General features: G+C 34.9%; 1 protein-coding gene and 1 long non-coding RNA gene across 3 annotated transcripts in view; one reads left to right on the top strand and one right to left on the bottom strand.

Annotated features, from left to right (window-relative positions):
* The window catches only part of LOC126955637 (uncharacterized), a 90529-nt gene that overhangs the window by 45504 nt on the left and 22255 nt on the right, over window positions 1–22770 (top strand). Inside the window, exon 3 of the long non-coding RNA XR_007726007.1 lies at window positions 18798–19025. This is a non-coding gene — a long non-coding RNA (uncharacterized LOC126955637). The remainder of the gene's footprint in view (window positions 1–18797; window positions 19026–22770) is intronic.
* Window positions 855–22770, bottom strand: part of ARSJ (arylsulfatase family member J) — a 77398-nt gene continuing 55482 nt past the window's right edge. The window contains exons 2-3 of one of the 2 annotated variants that reach the window (XM_050792465.1): window positions 2027–3393; window positions 855–1930 (exon numbers count right to left, since the gene is read on the bottom strand). In XM_050792465.1, the coding sequence (XP_050648422.1) occupies window positions 1905–1930; window positions 2027–3393 (1393 nt within the window). In that variant the 3' untranslated portion in view covers window positions 855–1904. Of the gene's footprint in view, window positions 3394–22770 lie in introns of both variants that reach the window. The other variant, XM_050792464.1, reaches the window with a different exon arrangement.

Genomic DNA, 22770 nt, shown 5'->3' with positions numbered 1-22770 from the left:
TATAAGATACTATCTATTTTAAGACATGTTATTTATGTGCCACTGGGAAAGGAAAACATGAACAATATGCCTTTATTTTTAAGACTCATTTAAAGGATACCGTCGACAAAACACAAACTTTAGGAAATACAACTTTATACTATAAAATAAACTGGAGCCATATATTCTAGAAATAAAACATTAAAATTAAAATCCTTTAAATCATCTTATCCAATTTAGTAATTTCAGTGCTAGATTACAGATTCTTTAATACATTTTCAGAAATTGTGAGCTGTGATATAAATGTATTATATCAGTCCTTTGAGCTGTGATATAAATGTGTTTAATGGTATGCTGTCATACCACCACACACATTTTCTTATCACAGTTATAACTTCAAAGATCACAATTCTAGCTATCTGTGACTTTTCAAGTGTATACCGCGAGGCTTCGAGGCCTCTGTATTAGGAGAGGGCACTTCAAAGAACACACCAGGGTCTACAGGAACCACACCAATCTATGCTCATTGGTGACCCATGATAAACTTCGTTACTGATAATACTCCTTTAATTATCCTCATGACGTTTGCATGTGTGGTTTCCAAACAAGATAACTTACTCCAGGCAGGATCCATATATTCCATTTCTCTGTATCTCCCCACAGTGTCCACTTTGTATAAGAGTAAGGTTATTACTCTTAATGGCAAAAACTGCAACTACTTTTGCACCAACCTAATATAAATGTTAGGTTTTTATATTTTATAATAATTAATAATATTATTAATATGGGAACATCTTTCTCCATGTCATAGCCAAGTGGAAGCATCTATCTGTAAAATCATATTACTGTGGTTGTTAGCAAACCATTCCTTCAACTGCCTATTAGTAAAGATCTTTATTTTTTAGGATGAGTGATACAATTTTATCTAGAAGTTAGATTAGAAAAGCCACAGTAAATTTTCTAGTGCCATAAAATAAATCATTTTAATAATTAAGATACATAAATAGTTTATGATAGAAACAATAAAGTTGTCTCAACTCTGCACAAACATTGAATTTCCAAGTAATTTGTAAGGAATATATTCATCTTATTACATTCAAAATCATGGTTGAACAATGATGATTATAATGTTTTCTGAATGACGTTTTTATAGTCTATGAATTCGCACAGTATTACAGTAATTCATAGTATTACAGTGCTTGGTAATTTGAAGAAATGAAATAAAATTCTTCTAATGGTATGCAGGAAATAAAAATAAAATAATTAAAGTCATTTGCATAACTTTTTATGACAACAAAATAGTATTTTTCTGTAAAAATAAATTAGGTTTTTTTATACTGAAATGTTCTTCTATTAAAGTGTTTAGAAAATAGTTACATTCATTGTGGGCAGTGTGCTCAAACATTCTTATTTGCCATTCCCTCATGCATGATAAAATGAGGTGCAAGCTGTTCACATGTGAGAAAAACAGCTTTTCACAGGAAAAGAAACATATATATATATATGAAATAGAATTAATTTAGAAACCCAAGTGTCATACGACAGAGATACAAAAATTCACAAAGAAAATATATTATTCAAGGCCTTTGAGGTGACACATCTTTGACTATAATTTATCAAAGGTAGTTTTAATCATGCTACCCTGTAACTTCCATCAAATTAGCATGCTTGTGGATGGTAGGTTATTGTACTCCTCCTATAATTTAAAGCAGTGTTTGGTCAGTTGACTGAAGCACAGCAGTCGAACTCAGGACTCACCACGTTTTCTAAAGGAGCAAGAGAAACAAACATCTCCACTCTAAGCGTGGTTTGCAAGAGTAGCACCTTTGGCACTGAGCAGAACAGTTTTCGGTGTGGCGGCCAGGTGACAGAAGTCTCTGGAGTGGCACAGCATGAAAACAAGCCTGACGCTTAGGGCAGCGATATTATCGAGCCAAATTTGCTGGTTTACCTAGGAAACAGATGAAAGATAAGAACTGATTAAAGTTTAACCAAACAGGAAATATTTGCGCTTATCCACAAGTAACACCTGAATGGCAAGTTGAACCTGAGACTGTTTTCTGTTGTTTCTTCTTCTTTATTTTGCTTTTCTTTTGCTTTTTCTCAGCCCGATTTTTGTTTGGCTTCTTTTTCTTGGTTTCCTCTTTATACCATGGCCCCCAGACCCCTCCATTGAGCCGAGGGTTACTTCTGGGGTCTTTGGGGGGATACCTGACCGGCACTGCAGTTTTGTTGAACTGTGAGAGCCTCCGTAGGAGCTTCTTCACGATTCCTGGATACCTGTTAGATAGGTCCACCCTCTCATATGGGTCGGCTGTGATGTTGAAAAGCCATACACTTTTGCCAGTTGACAAGGTAATCCGTTCATTGTGCCACCGGTTCGGTCCCAGGTTGCTGAAAGACTGAGGGGGCACCCAGTCGCTGTAGCCAGGATTTCCTGTGAGCAATTTCCAGTGCTGCACTCTGATGGCTGACTGGATTGCAGTGTTCCAGATCCCATAGCCTGCTGCCCAGGAGCCATTTTTTGCCTTGGTGTATATGGGGTCAATGTTATGCAAAATATCTACTCGGGGTGAGCGAAGACCCTCACTTATGGTCTCCCAGATATCATAGCCATCTAGTTGAATATCCTCATCAATCTGTCCTTCAGCCAGTGAAATCAGAGTAGGGTACCAGTCAGTGATGTGCACAAGTTCCTTACACACTGTTCCCTTGTTTTTCAGAAGTGGGCTATGCACAAAGCCTACAGCCCGGATCCCTCCTTCCCAATATGTTCCTTTGCTACCTCTGAGAGGCCAGTTACTCCCTCCTGCTGTAGGCTGGCCACCATTATCTGAAGAGTAAATGATGATGCTGTTGTTATAGAAACCATAAGTCTTTAGAGCCAATGTCACGTTGTTGATTGCTTCATCTAAGCAGGAAAGCATGGCAGCATATCTCCTCCTGTTTATGTTGATAATGGATCGGTAGTGTTCAAAATACCTGCCAGGAGCTTGCAGTGGTGAATGAACAGCTTGATAGGCAATATATAAAAATATAGGCTTTGTGGGGTTATGGGAAGCTAAGATTTGCTGTACTCTCTGAGTGTACATCTGTGTGGAGTATATGCCATTGTCATAGTCCCAGGCAGCATTGTCGTTTTCATACAAGTCATAGCCACACATCCCAGGACTGTCACATTTGTAGTGTGTATAGTAATCCCCACTTCCCAAAAGGGAACCAAAAAAGGTATCAAATCCTCTTTTGGTGGGCATGCATTCTTTTCTGTAAAAACCCAAGTGCCATTTTCCGACCATATGCGTTGAATATCCAACCTCCTTCAGTTTCTGAGGTAGGGTGGCATTGTCCAGAGGTAAACAGTTGGGTTGAGTAGGTCTTATGATAGAATGTTGAAGTCCGGTGTGTATCTGATACCTTAAGAAAAGAGAAAAATTTTATCAGGGCAGGATAAAAGAGATATTGTACATAAAACAGTGATCCCTAAATTAAATAATGTTTCTATGGGGATCATTGTGAAATTATAATTGACCCCAATGATAAATGACCAATTCAGCGTTTCTACTCTTTAGTCACAACTCGTACTCTAATTAACTTCCTATTTAACATTTGAAATACATTTCAATCTAAACCAGTACTTTTGAAACTAAGTTTTTGCCACTTATCTCAGTCTTTTTGAGACGGAATCTTGGTTTTCACCTAGGGTGGAGTGCAGTGGCGTGATCTCGGCTCACTGCAACCTTCACCTCCCAGGTTCAAGCAATTCTCCTGCCTCAGTCTCCCCAGTAGCTGGGATTACAGGCATGCACCGCCACACCCAGGTAACTTTTTTGTGTGTTTAGTAGAGACGGGGTTTTACCATGTTGGCCAGTCTGGTCTCAAACTCCTGACCTCAGGTGATCTACCTGCCTTGGCCTCCCAAAGTGCTGGGATTACAGGCGCAAAGCCACGGTGCCCAGCCTCAAAGTCTTTTAAAGTTCTTATAATGGAATTAATTTGAATAAACTTTAATCTCTTAATTATATGACTGAAAACTGACAAGATAGGAGAAAAGATATATAGAATCAGAGTATTATTATTATTATTGCTTTTAACCTAGGAGCCTTCTAAATCATTAGCTCCTAGTTTCCTGAAATCATTTATTTCAAGCTAACTATGAATTACTAAAAATACATGGAAAAATTGTAGAAAAATCTCCTGTTTGATTGTCAAACAATAGTTCATTCTTAATAGCTAATTTGTTAGATCTGTGAAATGAGAAAGAGGTTTTTGACTACACAATACATTATTGTTTAAAAATCATTTTAGAATAAATGTTTTAGCTAGTGCTACAAATTATATTTTTCAAAAAATAACAGGTAATAAGTCCTTATGTATGTTTCCCACAGTGTCTCTTTTTAAAAAATTATAATCACTTATAGTCTAAGAAAGCGTAACACTTTCTAATATGTTAAAAATTAAGTGAATGTTAATTTCTTGCATTTTTCTCTTTCCAGTGGTATTTTGCAAAGGGGGTTTTCCAAGAAGGGGTTATTATTACACAAGTGTATGAATTTTCACTTGGGCCAAGACATACCAGTTCGTTTCTGACATTTTGAAACTGATTGATTCTATAGTTATAAGTACAAGAACACTTTTAAAATAGAATATATAAAAATGAAAATAAAATTAAGGTTGTAGAAAATTGTCAGGGTAAATATGTAGATATTCTTGGAATCAAATTAAAAAAAAAAATTGAGGTAAAAAGCGACCTTTTTCACAGGTATTTCACCTGAAAGGCCAACATGTTATACATGCCTTGGATGAATAGTTCGATTTATTTTTAATGTTTTAATAATAGCATGATGAAACTATGAGCTTTTTGAAGTGTTAATTGCAACACACACTGATGTTTCTGTGGGTGCCGGAGTGATATCTGATCACTACTGCAAAGCAGCATTCACGTGGACCCTATTTACTCTGCTGATCATTTAGCTGTCAGTTTTGCAATAGTCATGGTCATGGTAATTTAAAATGTAAGAAACTCCCAAAGAAATAGTCATTTCATAAACATCATAAGTACCAAGTTTAGAAGGCATTGTTACTGTTCTTGATTTTTTTTTTTTTTTTTTTTCCCAGACAGAGTCTCGCTCTATCACCCAGGCTGGAGTGCAGTGGCATGGTCTTGGCTCACTGCAACCTCCGCTTCCCGGGTTCAAACGATTCTCCTGCCTCAGCTACTCGAGTAGCTGGGATTACAGGTGTACACCACCACACCTGGCTAATTTTTGTAGTTTTAGTAGAGATACTGTTTCACTATGTTGGCCAGGCTGGTTTCAAACTTCTGACCTCAGGTGATCCACCTGCCCCGGCCTCCCAAAGTACTGCCACTGCACCTGGCCTGTTCTTGAAAATTTTTAGTCCAGTCCAGGATCCAAAACATTCACTTGTGAAAAAACTAATTTTAGACACAAGTGGATGTTTTCTAAAATTAGAAAAGACTAATTTTTCACACAAGTACATGATAAATTAGTAAATACCCATTAATGGAAACTTGGAGAAAATTAAAAAGGAAGACATCTATATGGGTAAAATTTTTGGGAATCATTTATGGGGATGAGTTATTAACAAAATAATTATGTTATGCAGAAAATGGATTTGACTGGGATGGCTATTCAATTCATCAAATGGTAAACCAATTAAGCATTTCTAATTAAATTGGTCATTGTCTCACCTATTCACAAAGGCAACAGGAAAAGAGCTTATGAAAAACATAAAATACAGGAAACGTTTGCAGAAAATAAAAGAGAAGGCAAGAAGAGGTTTGCTGCTTTCAGAAAATGGTGTAGCCTTCGCAGATAAATAGGAGTTCAGAGCTATTAATCAACTATGAGTTTTCTGTCTTCTGTAGAAAGTAGAATGGTTTTTAAATTGGAAAATGTGGAACCAGCAACATAAAAGTTTGACAGCAGCTTATAACAGGGAAGAGGTTTTCAGGGCAGCTCCTGTTTCAATGAGTTCCAGCCTCTATGGTGGAATAGGAGGAAGTTTCACGTTATTTGGGGTGTGAGTTAAGGGTGTAGGTTTTGGAATCAAACAGACCTGGGTTTGAATTTGCTCCATTGCTTATTATCTTTGTGGTTTTGGGAAGTACTTAATCCCTCTGATCCTCAGTTTCCTCATCTGTAAAACAGGGATAATAATACATATTGGGTTGCTGCAAGCATTGGAAGGGAGCAGAGTCTAGTAAGGAGGGTACATTTCATCAGTGATAGCTTTAACAATTATCCCAGAGTGCTGAATTGGGTGTCACTAACATTTGCATAATGCTTTTTTAATTTATAGATGTTTATTCATATGCATTATTGCATTTCAGTTTCATTACAACAGTGAGAAGTCAGATTACTTAAGTTCATTTTATAGATGGGAAAATAGAGATGTAGAGAAGTTGTGGTTTTCTCCCCAACACCCTCAACCTGCCCCACCCAGTTGTGAAACTGATTCTTGATCAGCAGTGGCAAAGTCCGATGTTCTCTCTGTTCTTGTTAAGAGTTAATATCAGTACTTTTTGAAAAATCAAGGAGCAGAGGAAAGATGCCAGGAGTCTTGAGAAGCAAATCTGTTCTAACTTTCCAATTAAAGAAAGGAAGGATTTGTAAACTGGATAGTGAGACTTATGTTGATCCCAGAAAAATTTGAGAATGATTTTTTTTTAAGTACATGATTTGTGAGCACTTCAAAAATAACAAATGAGACAAGCCAAAAAAGAATAGTCCTGCCAAGTTAGCTTCATTGTCTTTTTAAAAAAAGATCAGCATTAGGTAAATAGCTTAGGAATGATTTAGCATTTGAAAGGGCTGCCCATTATTCTTTTTTTAAATAAAATAATGAAAAATCAACGGTATGTTAGCACTTTAGTTGGAGATAAGAATGATAATCTTACACTTTAATGAAAGTCAATGTAATATGAATTTTTTTTACTGATATGCTCTTCTCTGGCCTCCACAACTCTGTGGAGCAGGTAGGAGTGTTTCATTTAACAGAAAAAAAGAAAAGAAAGAAAAACAACTCAGAAAATAAGCCCTCACAGCACTACTCAAAATAGCAAGACTTGAAATCAACCTAAATCCCCATAAATAGGAGATTGGATAAAGAAAATATGGTACTTATAACCGACAGAATACTATGCAGCCATAACAAAGAAAAAAATCATGTCCTTTGCAGTAACATGGATGTAGCTGGAGGCCATTATCCTAAGTGAATTAACACAGGAACATAAAGCTAAATACCACATGTTCTCACTTGTAAGTGAGTACTAAACTTTGATTGCACATGAACACAAAAAAGGGAACAAAAGACACCAGGACTCACTTGACGATGGAGGGTAGGAGACAGGTGAGGATTGGAAAACTACCCATTGGGTACTATGCTCACTACCTGGGTGATGAAATAATCCGTACACCAAACCTCCGTGACATGCAATTTACCCATGTAACAAAACTGCACGTGAACCCCTAGAACCTAAAATAAAAACTGTAAGGAATTAAAAGAATGAGACTAAAGAGACCTGACAATTAAATGCAATATGTGGTTTTGAATTGGAATAGTTTCAATAAAGAACATATTTAGAGAACTGGCAAAACTTAAATGGGGTCTTGGGATTAAAGTGGAATAACAATGTTTTCTGATTTTGATGGTTTTGTGGCTAACATAGGAGAATACTCTTGTTTGTAGGAAATACTAAAGTATTGAAGGTGATAGGACATCATGTTGGCTCTTAACTCTCAATTCAGGAAAAATGCTATTTGTGCTGTACTTGCAATTTTTCTATAAGATTGTCTCAAAATTTAAAACAAGTTGTAAGAAAATCTAACAGGGATAAATAAAAGATATTTTATTTAAAAATCAATTTTTACATGTTAGCTGTGTAAGACTATATCAATGGATCTGAGAAGTTAAATATATCAGACTACAAATTTAATAAAAAGCAAAAGAGAAAAATGAGAGCTATAATTATAATTAATCTTTACATTATATAAAGGCAGTGTGTAAATTCCGATGAGTAATAATCCCATTATGTTAATTAGAACACATCTGAAAAATAGTATTCAATATTTAAGCATGTACCCCAATATATGTACATTTACTTATTTATAAATTACACTCAAGCATATTGTATTAATTTAGGAACATTGTAAAACTTACACAGGATAGAAATTAAAAGGGATGAGATAAAAATAAATGTAAGTAGAATTTCTTATATTTCTTTTTGCATCCTAATGAATCATCTTGCATTACCCTTTGGTGTATGTACTCCAATTTGGAGACCACTGGTATAAAAAGTAGATTTTAGAAAGATGAGAGTTGAAACACAGATGGTTTAGAGAAGAATTTTTCTAAACAATTCTTCTAATTGTTTAGAAGAGATTGTTTAGAGATTGTTTAGATTTGTCTAGATCAAAGATGATGGTGGCTTGGACTACCATCTAGTGGCAGTAAAAATGGAAAGAGGTGGATGGATGAAATGTATATTTGGATTTAGAACTGATAGGACTAAATCAGTGAGAGAAGGATAGAAGGAGTGGAAAAGAAAAGAATTAGGAATGATTTCTAGATTTGTTTTTATAACCTGGAGAGTGGTAGATAGTTCAACTCCTCTCTGTTTTATTTCAAAGTATAGAATTAGGACTAATGGTCAATATTATAAAGAAGCTGATTTCAACTCAATGTGAAAAATAACATTCTAAAAAAGAAAATAAACAAAAAAATTGTAAACAGGCTAGATAAGCATTTGCCAAGGATTCTGTAAAAGAGATTCCTCAATTAGAAATGAAGTCCTAGATGACCTCTGATATGGTTTGGCTGTGCCCCCACCCAAATCTCATTTGAACTGTAGTTCCCATAATCCTCACATGTCGTGAGAGGGACGTGGTGAGAGGTAATTGAATCATGGGAGCAGTTTTCCTCATGCTATTCTCGTGATAGTGCATAACTTCTCAGGAGATCCTATGGTTTCATAAGGAGCTTCCCCCTTCACTTGGATCTCATTTCTGTCTCCTACCGCCATGTGAAGAAGGGTGTGTTTGCTTTCCCTTCTGCCATGTTTGTAAGTTTCCTCAGGCCTCCTCAGCATTGTGAAACTGTGAGTCAATTAAACATCTTTTCTTTATAAATTACCCAGCCTCAGGTATATCCTTATAGCAGCATGAGAACAGAGTACTACACCTCTAAGTTTCTTTCTAACTATAAGAATCCATGAGTCAAAGACTATTGCTCAATGTGTCAATAAAGGGTCTCCATTTAACATCAGAACAGCTTCACAATACCAAGTTTATAATATAATTTACAGATATTTCATAGGGAAGATTCCACAAATATCAATGATATATTTAACATTTATTTGTATAAGATGAAATTAGTTTAAAAATAGAATTTTTATATAATACATTTCAAATGCTTGCATTACCTTTGCTAAAAAATAAAATAATTTTGAAATTTAGTAGATTTTTTTACAGTCTGTCTACCTTGTGAAGAAAATTCCATATGAATAATAGTAAACCTAGAGTTGTTGCCAAATCTGTTAAAAGCAATCGCCATCATTCTAACTTTACTGCCAACTTAAAAGAAAAATGCTAAGTAAACATTTCAGCTTGGCATTAGAATATGTGAAGGTTTATAATTTTTTATATTAATTTGTATTACTGGGTGCTGGATACTATAGTCTATGAATTCTCCTTTGACTGAAAATATTGTCTAAGGTAATGCTATTGTTCTAATTACATATTTAATGTACTCTTGTAAGTGGGATAAAATATGAATACTAATAGTTTTATGCAGACTTTAAAGTCCAGAATGGTTAGCAAGTAAAAAATAGCCCAATAGTGGAGTAGAAATTCGTATTTTGAAGGGAAGGAAATAAGTGCAAGAGACTGTACTTTACAAATCAAATATCATGCAGATATTTATGTAGGAAGAATATAACTAATTTTCCGTATTCTGAAAGGTGTTTGCTTATGACTGCCTTCCAAAAGACTCTCTTGTCTATAAATACATTCTATTTATGGGCCTTAATTTTATCTTTCAGTTAATTATATCATCTGGAAAGGGGTGAAAGAGGGGCAGGCTGTGGCAACAAATCTATGCCTAGTTGTTTAATCTCATGAATGAGTGAATTAATTGCTTGTTTAACACTCCTTCTATACTGTGCTAGCTTTGGGGATTATAACAGGTGAATAGGATGGTCTCTGCTCTCAAGGAACTCAGTGTAATTGGAACAGACAAACCATTAGGGCATTATTATGATAGGACTAAGTGTTACAGTAGAGAACCACAGCATTTTATGGGTGCTCATAGTAGAGTCAGGAAACCTCTCAGAAGAGGCCATGTTTCATTTGAGTTTTAGTGCATTCAGGAGTATTTGGGTGAGTGTGGAATGAAAGCAGGTAGTGCGAGCAGCTGAAACCACTTGGACAAAAGAGCATTCACAAGGGAAGGTAAATCTGATATGATTTTTGCAGGAGGAGCCATCCAGGTGAAGAGTTGAAGGGAAGACAAAGAAAGTGTTTCAGTAAGTGTAGAATGTTTGAATGCAAAAAGTGAGAGAGAATTTGGGTCTCTGTAGATCAACAATTTATAATATTAGAATATAAGGGTAGAGATTCAGACATCTTGATGGGAGACTAGTCTATAGAGGTAAGTAGGTGTTCAATGACAGGGTGCTGCATTAGAGGATAGAGCTGTACTAAGGTTTTCTTACTTAATGTGAAGGTCACAGGAAGTCACAGAATACTTTTGAAATGAGAATGACACAATTGAAGCTTTGCTTTGGAAAAATCAACTCTGGTTGTAGTGTGAAGAATGGATTGGAGTGGAACAAGACCTAGACAGGAAGATATGCCCTGATCTAAGAGATAAAGGGTGACATCCAAGACTGAGATTCGTTACAGTGAGGATGCAGTAAAGGGAAGATTAGATATTATAAAGAGAGACATTTGATAGGGTTACAGACCATATATGGGAAGTGTGGGAGAAGGAAATATTAAAGATGAGTCCAAACTGTCTGGTCTGGGTGGCCGGGTAAAAGGAAATCTTTGCATTGAGTTAAGAAATCCAGAAAAAAGGGACAGGAATAAATAGGAAGACAATGATTCCTGCCCTGCATTTAGCTAGAGGTACCTGTCAGATATCCACTTGGAGATGTATAGGATAAAGTAAAATAAATAATTAATGAATACATTTTAGCTGCTCCTGCCACACACATGCACAAAAGGGTAACTATGTGAGATGATGAATGTGTTAATTTGCTTCGCCATAGTAACTAATTTAGTAGTTATGGATAGCCCATTATATCATACTGTATACATTAAATATACACAATAAAATTTATTTAAAAGAAAATAGTGATATGCTACCCAAATTAGGTACCATAATATTTTTCACCTGCATTAAAGTTAAGATGATATGTATTTCTTAATGGAAAATAGTGGAAAGCAATGTTACAATAAAAATGCAGTTAATTTAATTATGAAATAGAGATCTGAGACTCATTAACTTTTAGGTGGTAGGTGAATTCATGGGAACTCATGTCATCATCTAAAGACAAAATGCAGAAGGCCATACATTGAGCCCAGGCGATACCATCATTTAGAAGAAAAGCAAGGAGCAACATTAAAAGAGTCTGAGGTAAATCAGCTACCCTGTGAGCTAGAGCAGTGGAGAAGAGTTTTAGAGTCAACTGCATCACTTACTATAGAGAAGCCAGGGAAAGTGAGAATTGCACATCATCAACTGGATTTGGCAATAAGCATGCAGACCTTATAAGCTATTCTCTAGTAGAATGGTGTGGGAAGAAACTGGATTATAGTGGATTGAGACATGAATGGAAAGTGAAAACGTATAGATGGTAAGCATACACTATTTCAAGATACGTAGATGAAAAAATAAAAGAATATGGTGAGACGATAAGTGCTGATGTAGAAAAGTGTTTATGATGTATTATTAAGTAAAAGACCATCTGGCTATGGCAGAATATCTATTGTATTATTACATTTTTACAATAATGTATACATTTTTAAAAATGTATAGGTTCCATGAGGGCAGGAAGTTTGTTCACTGGTATATCCATATCACCTGAAACAGTACATGGCTCATAACAACACATCAATTGTTGAATGAATAAATGAGAATGTGTATGTGTGTGTTCATAAAGAGATAAAGATGAAGAAAAATGTAAACATATATAGCAAACTGTTGAACATGATTATTTCTGGGAACATAATAATTGTGGGAGGAGAGAAGCTTTCAACTTGTTATGTAAATTTATAAATAAATAAAATTTAGATGATTAGGTTTCAAAAACAATAGCTTATTATACTCAGATGAATTGTATCAAGGCAACTAATTAATTTGAAATAAAAAAGATTAAATCTAAATGCCAAATGAATGGATACACTCACTCATCTCCTGTTCTGCCTAGCAGGGACATCGGCTCAGGAGATTACCTTCGATCTAGACAAAAAGGGATGGAATGAGCTAAATAAATTCTGTAATTACCCCTGAAATCTAGAAAAAAATGTCTCCTTTCACTACACAAGCAGATGAGGAAACGTGTCAAGTAACTTTTAAAATTTCTGCCTTTGGATAATCTTTCCTAGTCTCTGCTATTTGTCCTTGCAATTGCCTTACTCATCCATTGTCGGTGAACCTTCAGGACACCAAAGCTTTTTCTACATTGATTACAATTTTCCTGGTCTCTTTGGAAACATAGCTACAAATAACACGCTATGTGATTGTTTTCTGGAAATAGTTTTCATCCAAAAATAAGTTTCTTTCCTACTAGATGGTCTTTTCTTTGACTCTTATTATCTCATGTTCTTTTCTCTTTTTTGGAATTATTTATTTGAAGACCCATGCTTCAAAAATTAAGATTTAATATATAAGTTACAGATTACCAAATACCTATTGACATGAATATTCACTTATGTAATTAATGAATCTCTCATTTATAAAATTACTTACAGAATAAAATTTAAGAGTGAACTCCGGCCGGGCGCGGTGGCTCAAGCCTGTAATCCCAGCACTTTGGGAGGCCGAGGCGGGCGGATCACAAGGTCAGGAGATCGAGACCACAGTGAAACCCCGTCTCTACTAAAAATACAAAAAAAATTAGCCGGGCGCGGTGGCGGGCGCCTGTAGTCCCAGCTACTCAGGAGGCTGAGGCAGGAGAATGGCAGGAACCCGGGAGGCGGAGCTTGCAGTGAGCCGAGATCGCGCCACTGCACTCCAGCCTGGGCAACAGCGTGAGACTCCGTCTCAAAAAAAAAAAAAAAAAAAAAAAAAAAAGAGTGAACTCCAGGGGTACATTTTAAAATTATCTAATTTACAGAGACTGTTTCAAGGATACATACACTCCATAAAGCAAGTGGACCCACACTGTCAAAATAATATTTATATTTTTCTTGCTATTTTCAATATGTTCACAGAATAATATAAAATTAATTTTTAAAGAAATGTACTAGTTTTTATCTCCTGTATTGTAAGCAGAAATTGCACTTAGATGAACAGACTGGGGAGTAACTTAAATACAAAACTATTCCTGATACTACTAACTTTGCCCTATAGACAGAATGTGTTAAGGAAGATATCCTTAAGAAATATCATAGTAATATTGGTTAGAATCCTCAATGTAAGGTATAGATTGCTTAAAGATAATTTAAAATCCTTTAATTTTTAAATATTTATTTAGTTTTTGAGATGGAGTCTTGCTCTCTTGCCTAGGCTGGAGTGCAATGGTGTGGTCTCAGCTCACTGCAACCTCCACCTCCCAGGTTCAAGTGATTCTCTTGCCTCAGCCTCCCGAGTAGCTAGGACTACAGGTGCCCGCCACCATGCCTGGCTAATTTTTGTATTTTTAGTAGAGATGGGGTTTCACCATGTTGGCCAGGCTGGTCTCAAACTCCTGACCTCGTAATCCACCAGCCTTAGCCTCCTAAAGTGCTGGGACTACAGGTGTGAGCCACTGCACCCGGCCTAAAACCTTTCAAATATTTTGAAAATATGATCTCTCACTCTGCTTTATATGAATTGGTCCATTAATATTTAGTTATTCTCATATGGGCAGGACTGCCATATTTAAGAAGTTTAACATTTTCTTTGTGCCTTTGACTTTGAAGAAAGAAACATTATCAAAATTTTCGTATTTATGTTCACCAGGTGGCTTTTCCAGAAAACAGCCCAGCAAAAAAGTGATAATGTTCTTCCATTCTTGAGGAGAATTGCTTTCTTTTAGCCATGGTTAGGAAATATCTGGCAAATAACTGAGTGTCTTTGCACCTGCAGTTAGCCACACATAGATGAAAGTATTTAATGTCAAACTCATATGGACATATCAGTGTCTTAGTTGCAAGCCATGTGACAACAAACTGAAATTCAGCATAACTTAGTAGAGAAAATGGGGTAGTCTCCAGAAAAAAAATCACAAATATTATTAAGTACCCACACTATTCCAGGCACTGTATTGTGGAGAAACATAAAGAATAGTGAGAGTTTATGAGAAATAACTCTGTAAGAAACATTGTGACATATTATATATCCAAAGTAGACAATAAATTTTATGATTTAGAGAAAGTTGAGAAGATAATACATTGGCTTATTCTTCAAAACAGTTGAGTTTGTTGTACTGTCCATTGATTATTTATGAAGGACATTTATAATTCTGTGTTATAAAGCAGTTTCAGCTGAAAATAAAGAGAATTATTGAGTAAACACTGCATTAATTTGGTATGACCAGACTCTCAAGGCTAGAGGCATCTGGGTATCATTGTAGGCTACAGTGATACCTGATTAATACTATCAATGTAGGCTACAGGTATCATTAAAAATAGTATATATGCTTAATTAACAGATATTAGATATTTTCCCTAAAATATAAATCTCTGAACTTGTAATCTATCTGTGACTTTGCCCTTTTATTAGCATCTTTTCTAAATTCAATAGTAATGGTTATTGGCTCTGTCTCTAATACAGATATTGAGCTATTTTGAGTAGTTGAGGATTTATTATTATGGCAGTATTATTAAGCAATTAGTCCTGGCAGATCAAGATATGGAATTAACATTTTATATTCTGAAGTGAACTTTATAAGTAGCTTTAAATGAGAGTAAGAAAATTAGCAAATTAAAATGGACTCCTTGCCCTGATATTTATTATAGATCATCTTTCCTCCTCTATTACATGCACAGTAGCATGGTTATAGCTGACTTAATTTTATATAATTCTTTTCATTTAATTTTCTCCTTTATGTAGAAAACTATGCAGAGTTTTTGTTTGAAATATATTGTAGGGATAATAATTTTTAAAACCAGAAATAAAAAGAAAAAATAAATACACCCTGAAGATCTCTAATAAATAAAACTCGTTGCCTCCAGGATGAAATTCTCCCCACTCTACCTCTGGATCAGAACATCTTTATCATAGTTATCCTTCATCTGCTGCAGGTAAAATACTTGCCTCATTCCTGTCATCACTGAATATGAAAAGCAGATGGTCTGCACTCTTTCTACAACAATAGAGATCATATTTTTGTTCCCAGAAAAGACAGCCCAAAGTTACAAGTGAGAAGTGATCACTGCCTAGGCAGACCGTTTTCCTCCAGTGAGGGTTCACTGCTTATAGACTGGAAAGGACACTAATTGGAAAACTCGCAGTTTTAATCTCACATGCCCTCTGGCAACTCTCTTATTTTCTGCCAAAAGTGTGCCCCTCATGGTCAGGGTTGAATCCATAGCCCAATGTCTCCCAGGGTATTTCCTGGGTGGTATGTGAGAAAATGAATATTCTATATTTATTATAAATCTGGTGGGTGGAGAGATTGTTAGAGGGCTCACTTTATCTCTGGACATCTGCTTAATGACTTGACATCATAGGAATTTCTCCAGCATGTATTGTGGAAACAATCCGGCCTACCTTTTCTATTGAGAGAACCCACAATATTAGAAATCAGAATGCCTGGATTTGAATTCTGCCCTACAGGCTGTGTAACCTTGAGCATGTCGTTCAACCTGAACCTCAGTTTTCTCATCTATAAGGGAGATATTAATGACAGCAGCACACCAATGCCACAGGATTTTCTTTTTCTTTTATTTTTGGTTGGTGAGGTATATAATAAAATGAAATAAAATATATTAAACATATTGCAAATTGCAAAATTTTATAAAAATGCTAGTTATAACTAATTGTTACTACATGTTCTCTCTTTTTTTTTTTTTTTTTGTCCTCTGGTCCATCATCTCTTCAACTCCATGTCTTCCTCCCCCTTCTGCTCTATTGTGTGCAAGTGGTGAAACCAAAACTAAACCAAAGCAAAACATGATACCATTGCTTGGGTCTCATGAAATACTATCTTGCCCACTCTCTTTCTTTTTCCTGGTAGTCAGATTGGAATTTCCAATTGTCAAACTGAAGTTCAACGCATGAAGGTGCTTTCTGTTTTTCCTTTTATTTGACTAATGTGTCAGTCCTTTCAATATCTATGGAGGAATGCAAATAAATAATTCACAGTGCTCTAGAGGGAGACACAAGTTAACTTGCCAATTAACTTTATTTTTACAAAATAATAAATATGTGGAACAGAAACATTTTGTAATAAGGAGGATAGGTGCTGAACCTAAAGGAATATTCATGGTATGCTGAGTTGTAATTACTTATACTGAAAAACCAACTGACGGATACATCTCAGCTGGGATACTCCATTCAATTTTTTTCTTATTCTTTACTCATATCGTAACAGATACGTTTCCAAAACATTATCCAAATACTGCATCTATTACCCTGGGAAAGCCTCCCCATTTTTGACCACAGGTTTCTCAGCTAATTGTATTCTGGGAAGCACCCAGAAAGAACCATTAAAATTCACTGCAGTCAAAGCTGTTTTTTACAGTGTTGCTTCTCTTAGTGCCCATTGCCCCCTTTCCTGTACCAGTGAGAGGAATCATGTGTCCTCATGCTCTGCCTTGCCTGCCACCTCCTTTCAAAATTTGTGTTATAACATCCAAAACTATCACCTTCATATTATTGAGCTTTTGCAATCCTGGAAAGCAAAATGTTGTTTTAGCTGTCTTTTTATCAAGATACGAGACACAGATTCTCAAAGTTAATTAAAGGGTATTTTATAATAATATAAGTGAAAATGCATGTAAAAGTGCAATGATTAGCGAAAAATTATGTTCAGAAGCCGTATTAATGAAGTTCTTATATGTCACATTCAGAAAAAAATTGTATTAGAACACAAGCTAAAAATAAATCATTCATCACAATATAGTTAGAGGAATATTAAGAGAATAATAAGTGATTTGACCTACTAAAAGAGAATTACATTATTTCCCTTTGAAATTTACCAGCATATTATTAGAATCTTCAATATGATTCTTATGAATCTTCAGTATGATTCTTCAATATGAATACTTACCAATAACTCTGAAGTTCTATTATGCATCCTTTATATTAGGTTTATTTTACTTTGAATTGTTATCCTGTAAAACAATATAACTGCAAATCAAAATGGCAAAACCATTTCAAAGAATTTCTATGTCTCAGTTTCCTAATTTGCATGAAATGGGATTAATAATAACACTTTTCTCACTGAGTTACCATGAGGATTAAATGAGCTGATAAATGTGAGGTATGCAGAATAATGCCTAACACATAGAAACACAATATTTAAAAAATTACAGAGTTCCATATGGTTATTAGAATTTTATCAACCTTACATTTCCCAACCTATTGGTTATTATCTACTCTCACCTAACCAATGAGTAATAAGAATCTCTAATAAACCACCACTTGTCAACTTTCGGTGCAGTAACAAAGAAGAATATCACAATTATCAGAAAACATGACTCAGACACACCTTCCTTTTCCAACTACATATCTCCACAAGGCTGAATTGTCCTCATATACTTCAACAGAAACAACAAATAGCAATGAGAAATCCAGCTTCTTCTATTAGAGTAGACATTAAAGAGATTTGAAAAAATGACAAATAATGCTACTTTTCAGTACTCATCTTTTATAGAATATCTTTATATTATAAAATATTTATATTATGTATAAAAGACTTGTTATTACTTTTGAATGAATAAATAATTTTCAAAATTTTTCAGTTTTAGTTTATATTATGGTAAAAATCAATAGATGTAACTCAGATAAATGAAAGTTGTTTGGGGTCTTTAGTGATTTGTAAGAATACAAATGGGTCCTAATGCCAAAAAGTTTGAGAACTGCTAACGTCTAAAATTTCTTTAAATTATTTTATGGTTAAAAATTTCTGAATAGATATATTAATGCCAATTTATGTCAAACATTCTTTCTTTAGATTTTAAAAATCTCACATTATAAAACCTAAATAACATGATTTTATGATACAGTGTTTTGCAGTAAAAAGAATTTGAGATTTGGATTTTCAATTCTAATACTGAATCCATTACTAATGCTGTAGTAAGATAAAAAATATTATTATTATTTTGAGACAGGGTCTCATTCTGTCACCCAGGCTGGAGTGCAGTGGCATGATCACAGTTCAGTGCAACCTCAACCTCCCAGGTTTAAGTGATCCTCCCACCTCTGCCTCCTGAGTAGCTGGTACTACAGGCACATGTCACCATGCCTAGAACATTTTTTCTTTAAATTATCTTTAATGTCAAAATATTAGGCTGATCCTGGTATCATTCATGTCAGTGGTGAAATTTTTCCATATTGCTTTCTTCAACTTTTAGAGTATATGGCTCTGGTTTTTACAAAAAGTTAAAAATAAATAACTATATTAATACCATTTTTTTCCTATCTAGGTTGCCCTGAAGCTGAGATATGTGTAGTCCTAGACTAGAAGATGAGATTCAGCTGAGACCAAGGGCTCAGTTGCAGAAATAAGTGATCATGAGGCTGTGAAATCCTAATAACAAACTGAAATCCTTGAAAGACTACTGGACTACTAGAAATAGAAACCAGTCTTACATAGTGAAATCTCAAAGAAAAGGCCAAACCAAGGTGACAGCAAAGTTACACCATAGACTTAGGTAAGTCACTTCTCTATGTATTCACATCTGATTCTGTAAAGTGGATCAATACTATTTATCTCACAGGCTTGTTTTAAAAGATTACATGTGTTAATGTAAATGAAATATCTACATAAATTACAACGTGCTCAACAAACTGTTATTGTTGATATTGTGAAAGTAACCAAAGGAGCCCCGAATGTAGTCAGACCACATGACTTTCAGGTCACGTTCCATCATTTGGCTCTTTCGCTTATCCTTTCTAAACCTAGATTTCTCTATCCATATTAAGTAGAAGGGACATGTGTGATGGTGTGGGCTTTGGGAAGGGGCAGTGTGTGAGGTGGGGAGCCAAAGAGATGGCAGAAGCTTGTTGCTATGCAACACAACCCCATGTTTTTAGAAAAATTAGTAATGCCTTAGAAAAGCACTGCGAATCTTGTGGAGAAAGAAGGAGCTCATGACTCAGCATGACAAGGAGAGGAACCTGAAAGATAGGTAAATGCAGGAGGGCAGCCTGAAAAAGGATAAGAAATGTTGGGTGTTGAAGTAGTTTTGTACCTAGCAGGAACCCTGCTTGTAAAGTGAGTATGGTCAAGTTTTATTAAAGATTTTTTTTTTTTTTTGGCAGGAGCTAGAAACAAGCTGCTTCTATAGAAATAAAGCACTTCCTTCTTGTGTATTGTATACCATGCTGTCTACCCCTTCACATTTTAATGAAAGAGAGGACCAATTAATATTCTTTCATATATTTGTTGGAGTAAGAACTTAGAGCTGACAGTTACAGTTTCTGAGAGTTAAAAAAATTAAAAACACTGTTTTGCCAAAGATCATAATTGTTTTCTAACTCTTATACAAGATGATTTTGGTGAGGATAAAAAGGTTTCCACAGAGTATTCATGTTTGCATGAGTGTTCAGGTGTAAAATATTCTATAGAAAAGCATCAATAGGTAATAGATGCAGATGAGCAGACTCAAAACACACATTCATAAAACACAATAAAAATCATCCAGATCACTTTGCAACATCCCTGTACATTGCGGACAATAATATGTTTTCAGAAACAAGTCCAAATAACTATTGGTGATACCCTAAAGAAGCATCCTAGTCGACATTAAGAAAACTCTTCAAAACACTAACAAAATTTCTTCTATCAAATAAGGAGTCTGAAATTAGGGAGCCTCAAGGGGGTTTCAGTTCTAACATTCTGTAAGTCAATGGCTTTTATTAGCCACTAAAAGCTGAAATATAGACTAAATTCTCCTAAAATTAAACATTTGTTTAAAAAGACAAATCATAAAGAATTCAGAAGGCTGTAAGTCTCTTTGGAGGCTGACAGAAGTGTGGCATGTAGTTATTATCGAAGTCCATGAGGGGACAAGAGTTCTGAGCATTGTCTATTTTGAGTGCCAACTATGAGAAAGTCAATCTGGCAAGCATTTTATATACATCATCCTATTTTAGAGTAAAAATGAAGTTTTAGAAGTTTTAAGTATCAGTGAGGCCCAGGAAACCACAAATGTCACATTCATATTCTCGAACAATTTAATCTGAAGCACTGACAAGCATTAGAAGACATTAAATAAAGAGAAGTGGCATTAATAATAAGAGCCTGGAATATTAAAGCTGAGCTTGCTACATGACCTGAGATAGCTGGACTGTATAGGTGCTGCATGGAGTTGATTTAGATTCATCCAACAAAGAGAGAGTGAAGTATATTGTTTGTAATTCCCTGAAACACACACACACACACACACATACACACACTTCAAATAATTGTAATTGTGAAACCAAAACAAAGAACTAAAAATCATAAGCTCAAACTTAAATAAAACCATGGGCCATAAAAAATTGATTACAAGCCTTGAGAGAAAAGAATCTTGCTGACATATGTGCTTTGTAACTTCCATAAACTGTGCTGAGTATTACTCATTTCAGTAACAGAAGGAAGTGTACAAAGAACAGGTCTGTTAGGACTTTGGGGTGGGATGTGTGTTAGTAAAAGACTTAGTTAAGATTCCTTAGTTAAGATTCTTTTTGCTTATATAAGCTCTTTTTCTTATTATCTTGGATGATAGCTTTTCCGTTTTAACGTTGACTGAGAAGGGGCAAAGGCTCTCAAAGTTATTCACCTGAAACTACAAAATGTATTTAAAAGCATAAGGAATGTAACTTTTAACCAAGGCTCTGGGCTCTAGATATCACAAAGCCAGTTAGATTCAATGGCTTGTTATGGTGAATTTTATCTACCCAGGCTGGAAACAAAGCCACCAGGTTAGTGAATATTAATCCATTACTTTAGGAATAATCTCGCTAGCCTTGTGTTAATTCAACTTGTCACATAGCCTAGTTTCTCTTCTTAGTCAGATTGCTACTGCATTTTGAGGTCAGCTTTTTAAATTTTTATTTATTTTTTTATTTTTTGCAAACTACTGAAATAAAGACTACATCTAGCAGTTTCTCAGCCAAATATGACATACAATTTCATCTTTCACAATAGCCACATGCAGGCAACCTGGGTACAACAACCAAGAATGGAATACCTTGGTGAAAACTTCAGGTGGCCAGTGAGTCTAAATAAATGGGCAAATAGTTTAGACTATATGTAAGGAATTCTCAAATAGTTCTAAGAAGAAATCAAATAATAGCCATCATGCTTGAATGACATGGGCAGGGCAGTTGTTTCTTTCTCTTGTGATCCAGCTTCCCCATACGAATGTGAAAGAAAGCAGTATCAACATCATAGTTTGTGAGGAAGGTGAAGTAATATCTACTACAAGAAAGAACATTTTAAAAATCAAGGAAGTATCTCTGTCTCTAATTCTTTTCCCAAGGGACATTTTCTGATTAAGTAAAATCTCATGCCTTAGTCAAAGATAATATGTTAGAAAAGTACTGTGCTGAAATTCATGGTGTGAAATTACAGACCAGCCCAAATCAAATATTGTTATTCAATTTTAAATAGCTTCAATTACTAAGAGTTTGTAATCAACAAAGAAATATAATTTAACACTTAATTTTCATATTTGATATGTAAATAGGAGGATTACTAACAAATATTCTAATTATTCTTTATGATTTACTATTGGTCCATGTTTAATTATGAAATGTGTAACAAGATATCATCCCATCAGCTCTATTGCTATGCACTATATTTCCTGCAAATATATTAGACATGTTCTATAGTTGATGGACATAATGGTAGATTCAACTCTGATCAATCACTGTTATATTTTCACTACCTGGAAAATGACAATATTTACAGCTGTCTTCATGCTTTTACTTATACATTATAGAAAACAAGAAAGTGCTATTTGATAATAATTAGATAGCATCAAACAGATTTTAGAGTAATATGAAACAGTGTAACAATTTAGAATGCTCTATCTGGTGATTTGTTAAACATGCCAATTTTGCTTGGTTATATGAAAGCAATTTTCTTTAGTATGAGTCAGATTCTTTCCAGGGTACTCCATGGAACAGTGCAATTTGTTGTACTACATACAGAAATGTTAAATGACCTATGTAAAGTTTAATTTTGTATGTCAACTTGGCTAGGATATGGTAACCAGATAGTGTTCTAGATGTTTCTGTAAAAGTATATTTAAAGATGAGATTATAATTTAAGTCAGTTGACTTTGAGTAAAACAGATTACCCTCATAATGTGGATGGGCCTCTCTGAATTAGTGGAAAGCCTTAATAAAAAAAGACTGATGTCTCCTGAAGAAGATGGAATTCTGCCGGCAGGTTGCCTTAGGACTTGA

Source organism: Macaca thibetana, chromosome 5 (genome assembly GCF_024542745.1).
Source record: "Macaca thibetana thibetana isolate TM-01 chromosome 5, ASM2454274v1, whole genome shotgun sequence".
Lineage (NCBI taxonomy): Eukaryota > Metazoa > Chordata > Mammalia > Primates > Cercopithecidae > Macaca > Macaca thibetana.
Note: the sequence above shows the minus strand (reverse complement) of the source record. Positions and strands in the feature narration are given on the sequence as shown.